Source organism: Hirundo rustica, chromosome 17 (genome assembly GCF_015227805.2).
Source record: "Hirundo rustica isolate bHirRus1 chromosome 17, bHirRus1.pri.v3, whole genome shotgun sequence".
In the NCBI taxonomy this organism is placed as follows: Eukaryota; Metazoa; Chordata; class Aves; order Passeriformes; family Hirundinidae; genus Hirundo; species Hirundo rustica.
Window position 1 is genome coordinate 4,030,305 of NC_053466.1, and position 17,474 is coordinate 4,047,778.

The following is a 17,474-nucleotide window of genomic DNA, read 5'->3' on the forward strand; positions in this document are numbered from 1 at the left end:
ACGGAGATTTTAAAATGTGGGAATTCTCACACTCACAGCCAGGGTCAGCAAATCCTCCTGTGTGACCCCCTCCAAATCTGCTTCAGAACATCACCCAAAGGCACAAAGCCTCGGATGGGATCGGGGGGCACCGAGGTTTGGATCACAACCCCTGCTCCCTTCCCAAGCTCTTCCCTCTGGACTCAGCGAGGGCTCGCATGGAGCAGCTCTTGACCAGGGATCCCCTACGGAATGGGTGCCCTGCTGTGACCCAAGCGCCAGCCCCGGCAGCAGTGGGTAACGCTGAGAGCACAGACAGCTCCTGGCTGCCCACCTTTCCCCCAGCACCCCTCTCCTCAGAGCATTCCTGCCCGATTCACGTGGCTGTCACGCACGGCCCTGTGAGGCCTGCGACAGGCCCAGCCTGGCCCCGGCTCTGGGGCCACCCAGGCTCCGCCATGAACAACACCCAGGATTCCCCCAGCAGCTCCCCGGGCGCAGGGACCGCCCGACAAAACCGACAGCACGACCACGAGAGACGCTCTGGCACCCACGGGGGCTCCAGGAGAGCCGCCCGTCCTCGGCCACCTCGCGTCACCCACAGCGCAGCGACAGAGTCCCCAGAGCAGCCACGGCACGGACACAGCTTCACATCACGAGGGTCCACAGGAAACCACCGCCCAGGCGCTGCCAGCACCGGGACAACACCGACCACGACGACAGCACAACACCCCAAAACACAACACCTGCGACAGGCACACGGCCGGGTGACACCGGGTCACAGCATCCCCACGGACACAGCTCAGCACTCCCAGCCACGGCCCGCGGAAGCCTCTGCGTCCACACTCCTCCAGGCCTTTACAGCTAAGGGAATTCCTTCAAACAACAACAGGAATTCTGTTCCAAATTTTATCCAAAACCTTTTGGCTAAAAGCCCCAAACAAGAAGCCAGGACGAAAAGCCAGCGAGAACAGAGGTAGTGTGCGTGTCACCATTTTAAGGATTTTTCCACAAGTGCCCTGTTTAAATCGAGACTTGCGTTTGTTCTGTAAAAAAAAAAAATAAAGTCATGAATAATTATTTTGAGTCTTTGAAACAGAATATTTCAGCATTTTAGATATAGATAGATAGAGATACAAATATCTATCCATAACCACACACAAATCCACGTTATTACACTTGGCAAACAGTACTAGGAAGAGCATCCTGCAGGACAACAGGCGAGTCACACACCAAGCCCTCCTCTAAACCATGCAACACGTTTTATTTCCCTTGTGCCCTTCACCTTGACCCATCGTGGTTCTTTCCTCCTCTCTCGGAGCACAAGGAGGGGACAAGGAGGTGGCACCAGACGAGCTGCTGCGAGTCAGACGATGAAACAGCACCGGTGCAATGAATAAACGCTGCAACCTCCCCAAAATCCAGCCCCCTCCTCCCCAGGCGAGGCATCAACTTTTGCCCATCCACAGCGTGTTCTTCAAGCTCCCAGCCAGAGGCTTCCCTCCCGGTTTGGAGGCGCCGTCCGCGCTCCTCGGCGGGGGCTCACAGAGCACGGAGCACTCGCTGGACACGGCCTCCTTGGAGCCCGTGATGGTGGACACGTCCACGTCGCTCGACAAATCCTCGGAGGACAGGTTAAGACATCCCAGCTTGGCGAGGGAGTTGGACCTTTTCAGGGGCGAGGACACGGTGAGGCCGGCCAGGCGCAGCCTGGTCTCGATCTCCTGCGTGCGCTGCTTCACCAGCCCGGGCTTGCCGCGCACGCTGTGGATGCTGTCGCTGCTGGAGCTGCGCGTCAGGTTGGAGCTGCGGGAGGAGGAGGGCGTGTAGCAGATGGTCTTCAGGAAGTCCTTGGTGAAGCTGCTGGTGTGCTCCAGGCGGCACCCGGCCGGCGTGGAGGTTTTCTGGGAGATCCCCTCCAGGACGCGCTTCACCCCCAGCTTCTCCACGTCGTTCTCGGCGTCTCCCGGCACCGGCCCCACGGGTGTCAGGAGAGGCACGAGGCCGGGATGGGACATCAAGTCCTCGCTCTCCTCCACGATGCTGGAGTCCACCCTGCCCAGGGGGCTGTCCCGGAGCAGCGCCGAGGCATCCGAGGGCAGGCTCTTGAGGCGCTCCAGCTCTTTGGTGTGCTTCCTGACCAACCCCGCTTTCTGCAGCTGGAGCAGCGACTCCTGGTGCTGCATCAAGTAACTGCTGGCGCTCGGCTTTTCCAAGTCTTTGCTGAACAACAAGTACTTCAGGTCCTTGGTTGGCCTGGGGTCCTTCCTGGCCAGGGACTCTTCCCTCACCACCTCTGCGTGAAGGAGGCTCCTGTCACAGTGGGAGTTTCTCCTGGGCAGCGGAGTTTTCTCGGGGGTTTTTGGCGCTTCCTTCCCTCTCTCCAAAAGGCCGCAGTGCTGATCGAGTGACCTGCCCGCGCCAGCCTCCACAGCCCCGGCTCCCGGCGCCAGAGGGAGCGGAGCCTCGCTGTGTTTAGTTCTGCCTGGCTCCTCGGGGGGTGCCCTGCTGGGCAGGTGTTCCATCAGGTGGGAGTGCAGGTGGGACAGGAGCGCGGGCTGCGTGCAGATGGTGCCGCTGCGCCGCGCGGCGCCGAGCCTCTCGCACTGCTCCCCGAAGGAGTCGGGGGCCAATCCCGCCGAGGAATACATGCAGTCGGTGCAGGACTGGTAGGAGGGCTTCACCTTGCTGAGGATCCCGAACACGGCATCGTGCTGCAGGAGAGAAAACAGGGGCAGATCAACGAGCACGGAACTAATGCCAGCACAGCCCAGAAGGTGTGGGACAGCCAAAGAGATCTGGAACAAAGCCCATTTCCACCTCAGGACCCGCAGCAGGAACTAAAGCCACGTGCTTTCCCAGCAGGACAGCGTCTCCAAGGAATACCTACCGTGCCAAGCGAGGGTCATGCAAGCGAGCTGCCCACAGCACTTTACAGGGCACTCACTGGGTGCTCTCGGGCATCTACATCCACAGCTCGGGCAAGCAAAGCCCTGGTCAGAAGCGCCACGAAAGGGGAGAAGCTCATCATGGAATGAAAGGCTTTATCCAAGTCAAATGAAACTGGGCTATGAGGATGAGAAGAGCAGTTTCACTTGCAGCAGAGTCAGCCATGCCAATCACCTCCACCTCACCTCCATACGCACCTCAAAATCCTCTGGGCAACTCCTTTTGCTGTTGTTGTTATTCAGGTTCTCCCTATTGAGCCTGCTCTCCTCCTTGTGCGTGGACAAACGCCGCTTCCACTTTTCCATGGGATTTTCCTCCCTGACGCCGTCCTGCCCCGGCTCCCCGAGGACCATCCTTCCCTTCCTGGGGCTGAAGTCCAGCTTCTTCTTTGCCTCTTTCTCACAGAAGCCGCCCAGCTCTGCCAGCGGCTCCGCTCTCTCCGGGGCCTTCCCCATCTCCAGCAGCCTCCCCTGGGCCGGTGCAGACGGAGGCTGTCCCGCCAGCGCATCCCGCTCCAGCTGCTCCATGTGGAAGAAGCCCTCCCTGTCCCCGGGAATCTTGTTCTCCAGCAGCGTGTCCGAGAGGCGGCGGAAGCAGTACTGGAAGCCCACGGACCCGTCGGAGCCGGCTCGGTTGTCCAGGTAGGCTGACTGGGAAGGCATGTCCAGGTCAGCCAGGCGGTTCTCCAGGTCGATGTCCAAGCTCTCCAGTAAGAAGTCTCCCGACCCCGTGGTGCCGTCGGTGTTCTGGGGCAGGTTGCTCTCAGCCTGCTGCTTCCAGAGTTTATTGTGGCGCTGCTTGCTGGGGAGAGGACAAGGACACGAGTGACTGCCCTGCAGGATGCCCAGTGCCAGGAGCTTCCCTCATCTCCTCAGCTCAGAATCCAAGGGCTAGGCCCAGACCCGAGATCCCACTTGGACAAATCACCTTCAGCACTGGGATTTTCCCCCCACCTGCCCGTTCCAGAGCAATGCCCTGAGCGCAGCCATAGTGGGATCAGACCTTGAGACACCCCTCAGGGCACAGAAGCCCCCTCAGAGCACAACCCCCCAAACTGATCCCTCTGCACGTCCCATGGCACAGCTCCTGCTGAACCAGGGCACAGAATTCTCTCCTCTATCCTCACAGGATAAATACTACAGCCCCTGCAGTGACAGAGCCCTGGGGTTGGCACAGAACCACGAACGCTTTGCCACTGGAACGGCCCGAGCTCAGTTCTGCCTCATAAAACAAGAACAATGCTGTGCTGAGCAGCACCGGCTGCTGAGAAACCCAAACGTGCTTCCCAAGCACGGAGAAACCCTCACTGAATTACACCAGAGCAGCTCTCCCAGCTAATTTCCACACAGGGCGCCTGGCACAGGGAATGTTCAGGAAAAGCACGACTGACCCAGCGTTCTGCCCGTGCCCTTCTACAGACACCCTGCAGGCAACACCGTGGGCACGGCACCGACAGAGACCCAGCGATCCTTTGTGACGTTATCCACGAGCAGCTCCTTTCCTTCCCGCTCCTCCCGAGCCTCACCTGGCATCCAAAATGCCCTCGTACTCCAGCAGCTGCCGCATGAAGCCGGCGTTGGGCCGCGTGATGCTGCGCTTCTGCTTCACGTAATTGTAGGCCTTTTCCAGGGACCAGCCGAATTCCTTCATGGCGTAGGCGATGACGGTGGATGCGGAGCGGCTCACGCCCATCTTGCAGTGCACCAGGCACTTGGAGTGGTTCTTCCTGCAGGAGAACAAATCCCGTGTCACGGGTTATGGAGCTGTTCCGGAGGAGGGACAGCGCTCCCCGCTCTGCCCGCCCTGCATCACGGCTCTGGAGGGGGGGAACGCTTGGGATTATGAGGGTCAGGAGAAGAATCCCTCTTCAGAAAAGCTGGGAGGTAGAGATGGGCAGCCTCATTCATTTCAGAGACCACCATGAAGCTCCTGCCTCCATCCCAAGTCACTGGATACTGGGATCACTGGGAAAAAGCTGAGTGTAGAGGGTTTCACGGGCTCTGTCTGCAGAGACAGCTGGGGCAGGCCCAACACAGACACAACTGGAGCAGCTCCAGAACTTCTCCAGAAGAGGAAACATCCTCATTTCCTTTTGGAAACAAAACAAAGACGTACTAAAACTGCTGGGCTAAGGAACAGGTTAATGCCAGCCCAGGAAGGGACAGGGCACAAGGGAGCTCCAGCTCCGGGAACTCGGAATGCTGATGCCAAGGCCCCGCAGTTCGTGTGGCTCCCTGAGGGCCCAGGATGAGACAGGGAGAGCTGGGCTGTGCCCTCCCCCAGGGCCAGGTGTCCCAGCACTCACTTGGCCTTGTTGATGAAGTGATAAGCCTCGTTCCAGTGCGCCAGCAGGTCCGTGGTCTCCTCGTCGTACACCCGGATGTTGTGATACGCGAACAGGCCCGGGAAGAAGTTGTCGATTTCCCGGGTGACGTTCAGGATGTAGTCAATGCTGTGGGCACCAGGAGAGACACCCTGAGCTGCCATGGTCATCACACAGGCACTGAGGGACACTAAATCCATGGAATCCAACCCAAGCTGTAAGGTTTTACCTACAGCCCTAATCCCAAACCTACAGCTGGTGACACAGGGCACACACGAGGCCGTTCTGCCACCTCTCACTGCCAGCACATCCCAAGTGTCCAGACACCCTGGGCACAGGAGGGAGAAGTTTCTTTTACCCCATTTACTGTCTCTGAGTCTGTGTAACCCAACCAGGAACTCCTCGCTGTGCCACATAGCTCTGGGGATGCAGAAAGAAGTGAATCATCTGGGAACATAACCCAGGAATCACCAACCCCAGCTGCAGGGTTCAGCTGCAATCCCATCCCTTCCCTTCTCTCCGACCAAAACCACGAGAGTCACGTGTTAACTCTTGATTCCTGCCAAATATCGCAGCAGGGATAACAATGTACCCGAGAATGAATGTCCAGGTTGATTTATCACCTCGTATCACTGAGAAAAATCAAGGACACAGGATATTTGTCTCAGAATTTGTCCAGCTTTGCCTTTGGACACTGCATATCCCAGTGCAAGACAGAATCATTAACACTCTGCTTCATTTCCTTGCCCCAAGATGTGCAGACATCTGCTCCAAATGGACTCCAAATGAAACATTTTCAGCTGTGCTGCAATTGTGAAGAGCTTCAGTTCCTCACATCGAGATTGGTGCACGCCTTGAGTGAGCAGCAAATATTTACAGACAGAATTCTCCCTGATGCAAAAAGTGTGGGAATGGAGCCAAGCAGCACCGTGGGGATGGGTGAGACACCTGAAGCTGCCTGTCCAGGCAGGTGAGGAGGAGTTTGCTCATCCACAGTCAGCTCTGCTCCATCTGAATGGAGAATTCTCCTCAGTGCTGCAACCTTTGCTCCTCTGCAGCCTGCAGGAATTCACACCTGGCACAGCACTGGGAACATCGAGGGATGGGGATCCTGCTGGACCTCACGAATGACAAGTGTTTGTTATTTTCACTCTGTGCTGGTGATAAAAGCGAGGCTGGAGAGATTTCTCCACAGAGCTGCTGGTGGGAAGTTACCCCACAGCTGAGAATGGGCCCCAAATCATCCCCAGAGACTACAAATGTCCTCTCCAGAGTCCTGGGGGAACTGCAGGCACACGGTGGAGGCTCTGGAGCCTGGGAGGAGCAGTACTCACCCTGAGCCCTGCAGCTCCTCCAGGTTGGAAGCGTTCCACTCGGAGCCCTGCAACAGCCACAAAGACACATTGCCAAGGGGCCCCAAAACAGCCCTTGTCCCCAAGGTTCTGCAATCCCCCAGCCCCAGCCATCCTCCTGAGCTGACTGGAATGTTGGGAGCAGCCTCTGAGACAGGAATGGGGCACTGATGCCATGTCCTGAGGCAGGGACCTGCTGAAGGAAGGACCAGGGCACAACTCGCCCACAGAGTTTGTTCTAGGCTAGGGTGTGACTGAGCTCATCCCAAATCACTGCCCCAGGCCATGCTGGGCTTTTAAACACAGGGAGGAATAGTTCAGGGAAACAAAGTGAATACACCTGTGATCCCAGACATGCCACACACGAGAAGCGAGGCAAATCCTGAAAGCTCTAGGCGTGGTTACACCTTGGATTCCCCCCAGATCTTCACAAGAGAAAGATGTAAACTGTTAAAAGGCAGGTTTTGCCCTGAAACACGAGCACTTCCTCTGACTCTCTCCAGAACAACAACAAAAAGACCCAAGGGGCACAAACTGTTCATGTCTGGGAAGTCTTTGTTCCAGAGGCAGAGCCTGGTTTTGCCTGGAGTTCCATCTAGTGGCAAAGGATTGGACACAGCACAGCAGCGGTCTCCAGGAGCTCCTGACACCCACCAGGTACAGATGATCAAAAATCAGGGATGGTTTGTCCATCTGACCCAGGATCAGCAGCATTTCATTGTCTATAAATTCCTTGAATTCCTTCAAGTTGCAGTTCATGTGTTTCTCCAGCTCGTTTCGGATCTGCAGAGCGAACACAAAGGATGGCGCTGGAATCTCGGTGTCCAACAGAAACATCTGTGGGCACTTCCCTGCAGAACACTTTTCACTTTTTCATTAAAAACACCAGCAGGGACTCAGCCTTCTGGAAAGTGGCATCTCTCCAATCGTCCCAGAATGGTTTGTGTGGGAAGGGACATTAAAGCTCAGCTCGTCCCACACCTTCCACTATCCCAGGTTGCTCCAAGACCTGTCCAACCTGGCCTCAGACACTTCCAGGGATTCCAGCTTCTCTGGGAATTCCATCCCAGCCCCTCAGCAGGAAGGATTCTTTCCCAAAATCCCATCTGCCCCAGTCCTCTGGCAGTTTAAAACCACTGTCTCTTCCCTTGGTATCCTAAATCCCCGAACTAAGAAGCCGTAAAAGCTTCAGATAACATCTGAGGGGAAAAAAAAAAAGCATTCTGAGGTACCTGCTCCTTAAAAATAAGAATTTGAGAGATAAAAAACAGAAAACAAGAGCTTGTCTGCAGCAGGAGTGAGGAACACATCCACAGACAGACACCTTCTCAGCTTCCTCCTACCACTTGCATCTTAACAACCTCCCTTCAAAACCAAAACCACCACAAAAAGAACCATTCCCACTCTGATCACGTCTGCAGCGGGGGTGGATGGATTACACCAGCCTGGGGGATGGATCCAAACGAGCTCTAGCCTCGACTCCTGATTTTCCATCCACAAACTCACCAGCAAAATGCTGTCTGCAAGGTCCTCTGACATTTGTCCAGGGGGAAAAAAAAAAAAAAAAAAAAGGAAATAAAACCTTATAATTTAACTTGAAAGTCACACAGTTGTTACTGAGGTCCTGAAAGTCTCTTCTGATGCTGGGATTATCCTGATTTCTCAGGAGGGAGGTGCAGCAAAGCCTTTACAGAACGGTTGAAATGCACATTTCTAAGCCAGGGACACCCAGGCATGCGGTGCCTGCTCACCACTCTCCAGAGAGGCAGTCTGGCAGGAAGAATAAGGGTGAGAATTTCCTATATTTACCTCCTTGGAAGTCACATTTTCCAGGTCTTTGCTGGTCATGATGCTCCGGAGCTTGGCTTTAATGAGCCGCTCGGTTCGTTCCCTTTCCGTCGGCCTGGGAAGGAACAGGAATAGGAGAGGATGATTCCAGGCTGGCAGCACGTGGCACAGCACTGAGGAGTGAGGGGAAGGGCTTGTGTTAAAGGGAATTTTTATGAGAATAATGGGAAGAAATAAAAAAAGGCAGCTTGTTGGTGCTCATCACAAGCTGAAGTTTCAGGTCTCACTACTTCACACCAATTCTCTTTTGTGGCTTTTGCAACCCCAGAAATGAACCAGGCCAGGAAGAACGGGGAGAAGGGGAGATTTCCTTCAGGAGCCAAGCAAAGTTTTCCCAATAAAAAGCTGCACTGACTTGTCAACGAAGAGGGCTGGGGAGTCGGGGCGGGTGGACTCCAGGTCCTGCATGGCGTTCCACTCATTGATGCAGCTCTGCTCCGAGCTGATGCAGCTCTCGTAGTAGGTGGCCCACACCAAGGCCACCCCCCCTGGGAAGTAGTTGTACCTCCTGGCAACTTCACAGGCTTTGTGGAGGATCTGTAAAGCAGACCTGCAGGGTTGGAGAAGAGATTTGGGCAGCTGTGAGCAGACAGAGCAGGAGCTGAGAGAATTTCACAGATGAAAAGTGATTTTCGGCATTAGTTGCTGCAGTTTGCTCTTTGAAAACAGGAAATTTATGGCGTCAGAGCTCAAAGAGGCACAAACTACACCTTGGGGGCTTCTCACAGCAGGGCTGAGGCAGGGGCTGGAATCTCCTCTCAATTAACAGGGAAGAAGGAGGCACAAGTTGCTCTGGGATCTAATCATTAACCGACTTGTACAGCCAAAGGAAGATAAGGAACAGGGACAGTTTTCCAGCCACCTTCAGCAAGGAGCCTGATGCATGTTTACCAGCATTCCTGGCCCCTGACAGGCTCCAGGGACAAGGCCCAGATTGGGTCATTTGTTTTTGCAAATCCTAACATTACTTTTTCCTTCCTTCTCTCCTCATTTTTTCCTTTCTTTAAGGTTCTGCTCCGAAGTTGTTGCACTGAACACATCAAACACATCCAAGGCTGGCAACAGGAGGGACCAAATTCAAAGCTGACAGGAACAGGAGTTCTGTTTCTGTACCAAACCATCACAACATCCCTCTCCACATGTGTATCCCTTCCCTGGGACAGGGATCTCTCCAGGCTCCAAGGGCAGACAGCATTGCCCAGGCAGAGGGCACAGTTCCATGTGGAGCAGCCTCTCCAGAGAGGAATTTGCTGGCTCAGCCACCTCTGCTTCAGGAATTTGGAATTCCTGCACAGGGGAGGGGGGGTAGGGGCTGGAAGGTGAACCTGGGGCTGCAGGAAGCCCAGGAATGGGGCAGGACACAGGGAATGGGCTGGCAATGGGCCCTGAACCTCCTCTGTCAGCCACTGAGAGAAACACGTAGAGAGAGGAAATTCTTGGTTTGCAGCTCCAGGAATTGGAGCTCATCTTTCCTAGTTATTCATCTCCCTGGTGCCACTGAAGGACACAGAGCTGCTCTGAACTACACACCCATCATGGAGAAGGCTAAATGCAGTTCATTTTTTTTTTAATTTGCTGACAGAAAGAAGAGTGTCTCGCTGAGCCCAGCCCCTCACGTACCACATGGCTTGCACCGACACAGGTTTGAAGATGTGCATCCTCCCTGCAGTGCTCACGCTGAAACCACTGATGGAGAGAGGGAAAAATCCAGTCAAAAACTGCTTTTCTCTGCACCCCATCCCTCTTTCTACAAACAGCTACTGCACTGGGGCACTCATAGGCCAAAAGAATCAGGATGAGAGCTTCTCTCACTGATTTTCCAACCCCCCCAAGTAAGAATGCAAGAGGCTGCCAGGAATGGGAGCTCCAGTCCTCAGAGGGGTTTCAGAGCATTCCCTGGAACCACGGGAGCAGTGTGAGCGCAGCACGACAAGAACTCACTGTTTGAACAAGAGGACTCTGCAGCCATGAATCCAAAATGGGCACTTCATTTGCAAGGTGATGGAGGATCTCTCCTAGAGCAGCCCCCAGGTAGGGAAGGACATTCACATTTATCCTTTTAATGTGGTTTCTTACCCATCCCCATCCAGATGGATTTTAGTATCGCTCCACAGGCGAAGAACCATTCCTATAGTGCAGCTTTTACTGGAAGAGAGATGGTGAGACAGGAAGTTAAATATAGGCCACGATGTGGTCATGCCAATAGCCTAAATTATTAATACTCTTTAATTTTTAAAATCCTCAAGCCTTGCTCTAGTAATCCTTCGTAATATTTTAGGCTGTCAAATAAAACTGGAAGCTGGAGCCTGAAGGTCTGACAAGGTGATAACTCGTGGTGATGGCTCCCTGGGATCATTCTAACAGGTGGAACAGATGAAAATGGATTTTAGGGGTTTATCTGACCCAAAAGAACACTTCCAGTTCAGATAGGCAATCTGGCAAGAAAACCCTGCTATAATGAAGGCCAGGAACTTCCAGCTGTAAATAATTAAGCTGCTGAGATATTCAGGTTTTAAAGGAAATTGGGATGCAGACAGCAACAGAAATCCATCCTTCCCCATGCCTCACATCAATAATCACCAGGAGCAAATGGATGCAAGGTTGTTTCAGAGTGGAGGTGACATGGCAAACTTACCCTGCTGTGGCACACCAAGGGAATGCCACGTGGGAATTTCAGAGCAGAACAGAGGCAGCATCAAAGCCAATGACAATGATCTGATGAGGAAGGGACGGCTGGGAGCTTCCCTACAGATCCCTCTGCTGTGCAAAGCTTCCCCTTCCCCCTCTCCAGGGGAAATCACCACTAAGGTTCTCCAGAATTAAACAAAACTCACAGAGGCTGCACCACAAGGACAGGGCAGCTGGTTAAATCCTGGGAGAACACCCACAACAGCCTGGCAGCTCCAGCCTCTGACTCCAGCTCTACCAAACCAGCCCCTTCTCCCTGAGCCAAGAGCTCCTCTGCCTTGGTGTACTCACCAGAACTGGTATAGTCTGACAGGGGCTGCGATAACAAAATATTTCACTTGCTTTTCCAAATACTGTGTGCTCTTATCAGTCAGACAAAAGGAACAGCTCGTTGCTGACACAGTTGTTTGTTGGTTTTGGAGCTGCTTCTGCAGTATTGTTTTTTGACGTTATTTGGCAACAAAGCTACTCCCCCAAAGCAGCTCCATTGCATCATTCCATCAACACACTGGAGGCTGGGGGAGAGAACGAGTTCCAGTTTTGTAAATGTGTCTGCAAGAGCATTTTGCAGGGAGCAGGCAGCAAACTCCCACTGGTGAGGTGGACGCCACCACCTTTGATTCCACAGAGACTGAAAACTTCCTCGAAAAAAACCGCCAGAAAACTCATCCCCGTGCCCTTTCTCTTGCTGGAATCTGCCAATGCAGGTAACCCAACTGCTCGGGGACAGTTTGGTGCTTCCAGAGAGCCCATCCTGCCTGGCTGCCAGCTCAGACCTACCTCTCCTTGCTGGAGAAGTCCACTCCCAGCAGGATGTTCTCCTCGGTGTCCTGCCGCCCGTTGCTGTACACCACCACCATGTAGCGCACGCGGTCGGTCCACACGCTCTCCAAACGCACGGCCTGCAAAGCACCTCTGCCTCATTAGTGCTGCCGCTGCTGCACAAGGCTTTGAAAGCTCTGATCCTGCCCAAAAGCTTTATTCAGTGCAGGATGGGAGATACAGCAAGGCTGATTGGCATTTTGGTGAGGGGCTGATTAGCCAAGATGACCCGCTCCAGTTTGGGGAAATGTTAAAAAAATGTAACCCAAAAAAATATAACCCAAAGATTCTCAAGTTTCAAGCAGAAGTGTAATGAACATTGGTCATGCACTGAACTGAAAACAGGCAGGCTCAGAGGATTCTCCCACTCCCAAACCTTCACTGAAATAGCTCAGTCCTGCAGGAGGCACAACTGGCAAGGACTTCTCTGCAGAGAAGTGACTTCTACAGCAGATTTTGATCTGCAGATTTCTTCAAAAGAAAGCCCAGCCCAGCTGATGCAATCTCAAAGCTGACTTGAAAGTGTCCAAGAGAATCAGCAAGGTCCTGTCTCTCCTCCTGTATTAGTGTTTGTCAGCTGAGTGGAAAATGAAATCCAACAAAACAGAACATTTCAGGGCAAAAGGAGTGGACAGGAAAATGGGGTAGGGCTGGAAACCAGCAGAGAATCAAGGCAGCTCCGAAATCTAGGATTTGCCAATGCTTTTCCTGCTCTTCTACGGGTCTGTTGCAAACACTTCCAACAGAAATGAGAGCAGGAAAATGCACCTGTCCTTACCAGTTTGATCCTGTCCTCGCAGCGCAGGAGGTTGATCATCACCTGGAGGTGCTGGGGCAAGTCACCTGCACAGAAAGCAGAGCAACCATCACAGAGGGGCTCTTGCTGCACTAGCAATCAACAGAGTCTTGACCTTTAAAGAAATTGGATGGTTCTAAACCAAAAAATACTAATTAAGGGAGCTCAATTAACTTTGCTGTCCCAGAGAGCACTGAGAGTAATGAGATTCTTGGATGGGCATTCCCTGGGTGGGTGAGAACACAACCTTACAGTATTTGGAAATCACCAAACCAACTGAAACCACCTGTGGCTGGCACAAGTGAGGATTCTCTCCTGGTCACAGCAGCCCAGAGAGGACAGAAAGGATTGGCCATGAGAACAGGTGAGGAAGAAGGGGAAAAACTCTTGATTAAAAACCAGGAAGAAAGGAGGAAAAGAACAACTTTGAGGTGTGAATCACCCCCAGCATGGTGGGATCAGCCCTCCCAGCCCTGCAGAGGGTGTGATGAGCATGAGTGACCTCCAGAGGGAAGGGCTGCAGGAATAGCCTGGTTTGGGTGGTGGAGCCCTTCTGTCTCCAAGTCCTGCTCATGCACTAACTCCCCTCAGCTCCAGACCTGTGGGTACATTTCTGTTCGGGGAAAGCAGACGAAAGGAACAAGGAATCTACAGGAAAACAAACCAAGTTCCCATCTAATAACTCAGTAATGCACTCATAACTTTCCATGCGAGATAAAATTCCTTCCGTAGGCTGTTTGCTGGGTATATGGAATTGCTGACAGTTAAAGAAACCCAAAGCCAAGCTTGGCATTCAAACACCCACTTTGTGCTGGAGTGTTTGCTAAGCAGCACACAGGACCACACTGTGCCTTTCCCACAGGCTCCTGCTCTCAAAATGCCCCCAAATCCCAGTTCCTCTCGCCCGGTACCCACCTATTCCCAAACTGCCAGAGGCAGGGGGCACAAACACTGGGGAAGCAGAATCAACTTCCCTGGATGCCCTTATCTGCATCCAAATCTGTGTGTACACTCACCACACCACTCCCTGCCATTTCTTCCCACCAGTTGGCAACTGGAAGGGACGGGGGCAAGCAGGGCAGTCTGTTCTCAAACCAGGATAAACTCCACCAGACTGTGGTGAGCTGATAGGAGAGGGGGTTTTCCTGAAACCAGGATACGAGGAGCTAACAAATGTACTTCTATCAGATACCCAAATGCTGATCAAACATCCCTTGCTCTGACCAGCAACATCCAAACAAAACCAGCAACAGGAAGTTTCTAAGCAAAGAGTCCCAAGCCCCCAGATTACTGGAGGCTGGGAGAGCCCCTGGAGAAAGCTCCAGGACATCCACAAGTGCCCGAGGGCTGCTGAGCTCTGTGACTCAGCCCTGCCACTTTTCCTCCCCACAGGCCAAAGGGGAGGCAAAGATCAACAGACCAAAGCACAAGTGACATTTCCTCCTCTGTGGTGGGGAAAACAGGGAGAGATATTCCACACAGCCCTGCTGGCTGCACAGGCTTCCCTGCCTAAAGGGAGCCATGCAAAATGCCGTGTTTTCCACGGAGAATAGGTATCTACTCCAGTCACAGTTCCAAGAGAATGATAAAAGTTTAAACCAAAACTCAATGATCCCAAATAAATCTCAGTGATTTGAACGTGGGCCGAAACCCTGGATTTGTTCAGCAGGTTGTACAAGGATCACCAGGACAACCTGGGGAGTCACCCACCTGTGCCACCAGCCTGTCCCTTCGGATGGGAGGGAAAAGGGATCTCCAGAGGGGATTGAATCCGTTACCTGCATGTTTGTGAGGATGCTGGAGGCTTCGCTGGCCCTGGGAGCTGTTTCCTTGCTGTAAGAAAAGGGCTGCACCTTTCACCATGAAAAAGCTCTCGCTGAGGCTGGGGAAAAATAAAAAGAAAAAAAATCACACAGGAGTCAGCTGCAAGGAAAGAGCAGCAAAATGTGCACATCTGGGAAAGGAAGGGCTTTCCTCACTAAAATAGCAGGATTTTGCCACAGCCACTCGTATGACTCTGGGATTGTTCATGGATTATTCATCTGTCATTTTCCACCGCTGTTTTATTACTTGGCCCCTGCAGGAGATACTTGCCTGAGCTGTCATGGGCTAGAAATGACTTTATCACTTGATTATGGAATTCTGCAACTTAAAAGAAACACAGGGTTGGACTTTTTACAGGCTGAGACCTGCAGTGGACTGGAGAGCAGGTTCTGAGCCCATCACTTCCTGCTGATTGCAGTTCTTGACATTTCCTTGGAGTGCAAAAACAAGAACCTGCAACTGTGTAGATTTAAAGAGGAAGGGAGATGGAACCTGCACATCCCAAGGGAAAAGACACAGCTCTGGACCCTCAGGATAAAACAACCGGCACAAGAGCAGAGGTTTGGCTCTGCTGTGGATCAGCATCCAGGGATGCAGAGTCTGGGCAAACACTGTGACATTCCCAGAGGGAAATGACACCCAGGGCTGGAACAGAAGGGAGGAGAAGGCAGAACAGCTCCGGCACAGCCGGATTTTGCCTCTCCCGGACACACATGAGAATCTGAGAAATTGCTCTGGCCAGAAGCAGTGAAGTTGTATTTCCCACGTGGCTGGAAATCCCTGTCTCCTGAGGAACCTTTCAGCTGCACAGGAATTGCTTGGGATGTGTTTCCTCTGCTCCCCAAACAGCACAAGAGCCATTTGTTGTTCCAAAGCCCAGTTTTCCGCCGCCCCACGCTTGCAGCCATGGATCACCATTAATTACAGTCTGCATCTACTAAACAGAAATGCTCCATTATGAGACTGAGCTACACAGGAGTTACTTATGCTCCAGCAAATGATCCCACTGGAGTTACGACTCCCAGCACTCATCTGCTCCATATTTTATCCATGGTCTTTGCCTTGGAGCAGGAGTGAGCGTTAATGCTCCCAGTGCTCTGTTCCACCTCAGCATTTTTGTGAGGACACACATGAAATTCATGTCATTTCAGATTTTCTAATGTCTTAAGAACACTGCCCAAGTTCCCAGGCAAAGCTTCCTCCTCTTTCAACTGAATTTCAACAATTTCCCAGAAAAATCTGGATCGGGTTTGAATTCAAGATTTCAGTTGCTTTTAAAAAGTGAACTAAAATTTCTGCCTGAATTCCAGGCTCCGCAAGATCAATAAAACACAGCAGGAGAAGCGCGCTCTAATTCCAACAATTCTCCACTTCCATTCCCACAGGATTCCAGCACTCCCTCCTCACCTCACCGGCTGTGTCCGAGCAGGATCCGAGCTCAGCCTGGCTCGGGATAACGGCACCCACGGCTGCACACGGGAATGTGGCTCCTTGCAGGAGCCAGCCAGGAAGAGCCTTGTTTCCTTCTCACCACAGACCTCACAGGAAAGCGTTAAAAAAGGCCAGAAGTGACACAAAGGCAGCGACCCCCACACAACGTATGGGATACTCAGCATTCACAAGAGGCTGGGAATGCTTAGATCATGCACAAGCAGAGAATTCACAGCATTCCCATCCTGAGAATTCGGGGAAAAATTTCTTTGGGAAAGCAAAAAAGCAAAAAAAAAAAAAATTCCTGAAATAGGATATTTTACTTCAGTGCTTTACCCCAAAGGATCTTTGATCTCAAAGTACTGACTAGGATTTTTACAGCAGGAAAAACCTTGGAAAAAACAGAGCTCCTTCCCGAAGTTATCAGGATCTCCTGCTCTGATGATACATCTTGACAGATGTTCTCCCGCCTGCAGTCAGGAAATCTGTGGCAACAAAGCAGAATATTCCCAGTTGCAGGCAAAAGGGAAAGCTGTGCTGCTGGAGCAGCAAGTGGTCCAGGAAAAGGAGAACTCACACAGCAAAATTTTTGTTCCCGTGTATCCGTGTGCGTGGAAATGAACCAGAAAGCCAAGCCAGGAGCCTGCTGAGAGCAAGGTTTCCATTTCCACTGAAATCCCCGTTCCTGCCCTGCACAAACCCACCCTGACACCCAGCACTCCCCATCTCCACACCAGCTCCAGTTTCCATGTGCCCAGCACGGTGTGGGACACAGGGAACACACCCAGACGCCTCTTTGCTCACAGTTTACACCACATTGTAACAACAACATCACCCAACCCCAGCCCTTATCTCCACTCCGGGAACTCTCTGCGCTCTGCCGCTTCACACAACTGCTCTGGGCACAGCTCAGTGCGAAAGGCAAGGCACAGCTCCCTTTCAAACCCTGCAATTCCTGCAAACAACAAAAACTCAGAGCTTTTTTTATTTTTTTTTTTTTTTAATCTCTCCTAAAGAACACCCAAATCCTGAAAGATTAAAGAACATCCCCAACCTCTGCCCCTCGGCAGGGGTGACAGATGCCCCCAAAGCACAACCCCGTGGCTCATACATACTAATTCAGGCTGCTTTTCTTTGCACAGCGACAGCATCGTGGTGGCCCCAGCGTCAGACAGAAGTCAGGGAGTTCGAAAAGATTCATAACCAGCTGGAAAACTCACATCCTTTTGCTTCTAAACCCATAAAAAAAAAAACCAAAACCAAAACAAAACACCAGAAGGCAAAGAAAAGGTCAAGCGTATTTTCTGTGCCGAGCAGAGGAATCGCGGCTGCTGATGCGCCCCGGGAACTGGATGGCTTTTAGGGAACACTGTGTCTTCCACTGATATCCTGGCTTGAAAAAGCACTTGTCCCACCACATCCTGATGAAAGAGGGCCATTCAAGAGGGGAAACAACCAGCTG

At 52.5% G+C, this 17,474-nt stretch overlaps 1 protein-coding gene across 4 annotated transcripts in view; it reads right to left on the minus strand.

The window, feature by feature from the left end:
- Positions 1-874: 874 nt before the first annotated feature.
- Positions 875-17,474, minus strand: part of SSH1 (slingshot protein phosphatase 1) — a 30,927-nt gene continuing 14,327 nt past the window's right edge. Inside the window, exons 3-16 of one of the 4 annotated variants that reach the window (XR_005703369.2) lie at positions 14,536-14,639; positions 12,740-12,804; positions 11,920-12,041; positions 10,528-10,596; positions 10,072-10,137; positions 8,807-9,001; positions 8,413-8,506; positions 7,258-7,386; positions 6,586-6,632; positions 5,234-5,380; positions 4,454-4,654; positions 3,126-3,729; positions 1,265-2,693; positions 875-1,025 (exon numbers count right to left, since the gene is read on the minus strand). Coding sequence is in view for 3 of the 4 variants with exons in the window: in XM_040080756.2 (XP_039936690.1) it covers positions 1,428-2,693; positions 3,126-3,729; positions 4,454-4,654; positions 5,234-5,380; positions 6,586-6,632; positions 7,258-7,386; positions 8,413-8,506; positions 8,807-9,001; positions 10,072-10,137; positions 10,528-10,596; positions 11,920-12,041; positions 12,740-12,804; positions 14,536-14,639; positions 17,128-17,213 (3,195 nt within the window). In the remaining variant the exon portion in view is untranslated. Of the gene's footprint in view, positions 2,694-3,125; positions 3,730-4,453; positions 4,655-5,233; positions 5,381-6,585; positions 6,633-7,257; positions 7,387-8,412; positions 8,507-8,806; positions 9,002-10,071; positions 10,138-10,527; positions 10,597-11,919; positions 12,042-12,739; positions 12,805-14,535; positions 14,640-17,127; positions 17,381-17,474 lie in introns of those variants that run through there. The other 3 variants (XM_040080756.2, XM_040080755.2, XM_058422826.1) reach the window with 3 other exon arrangements.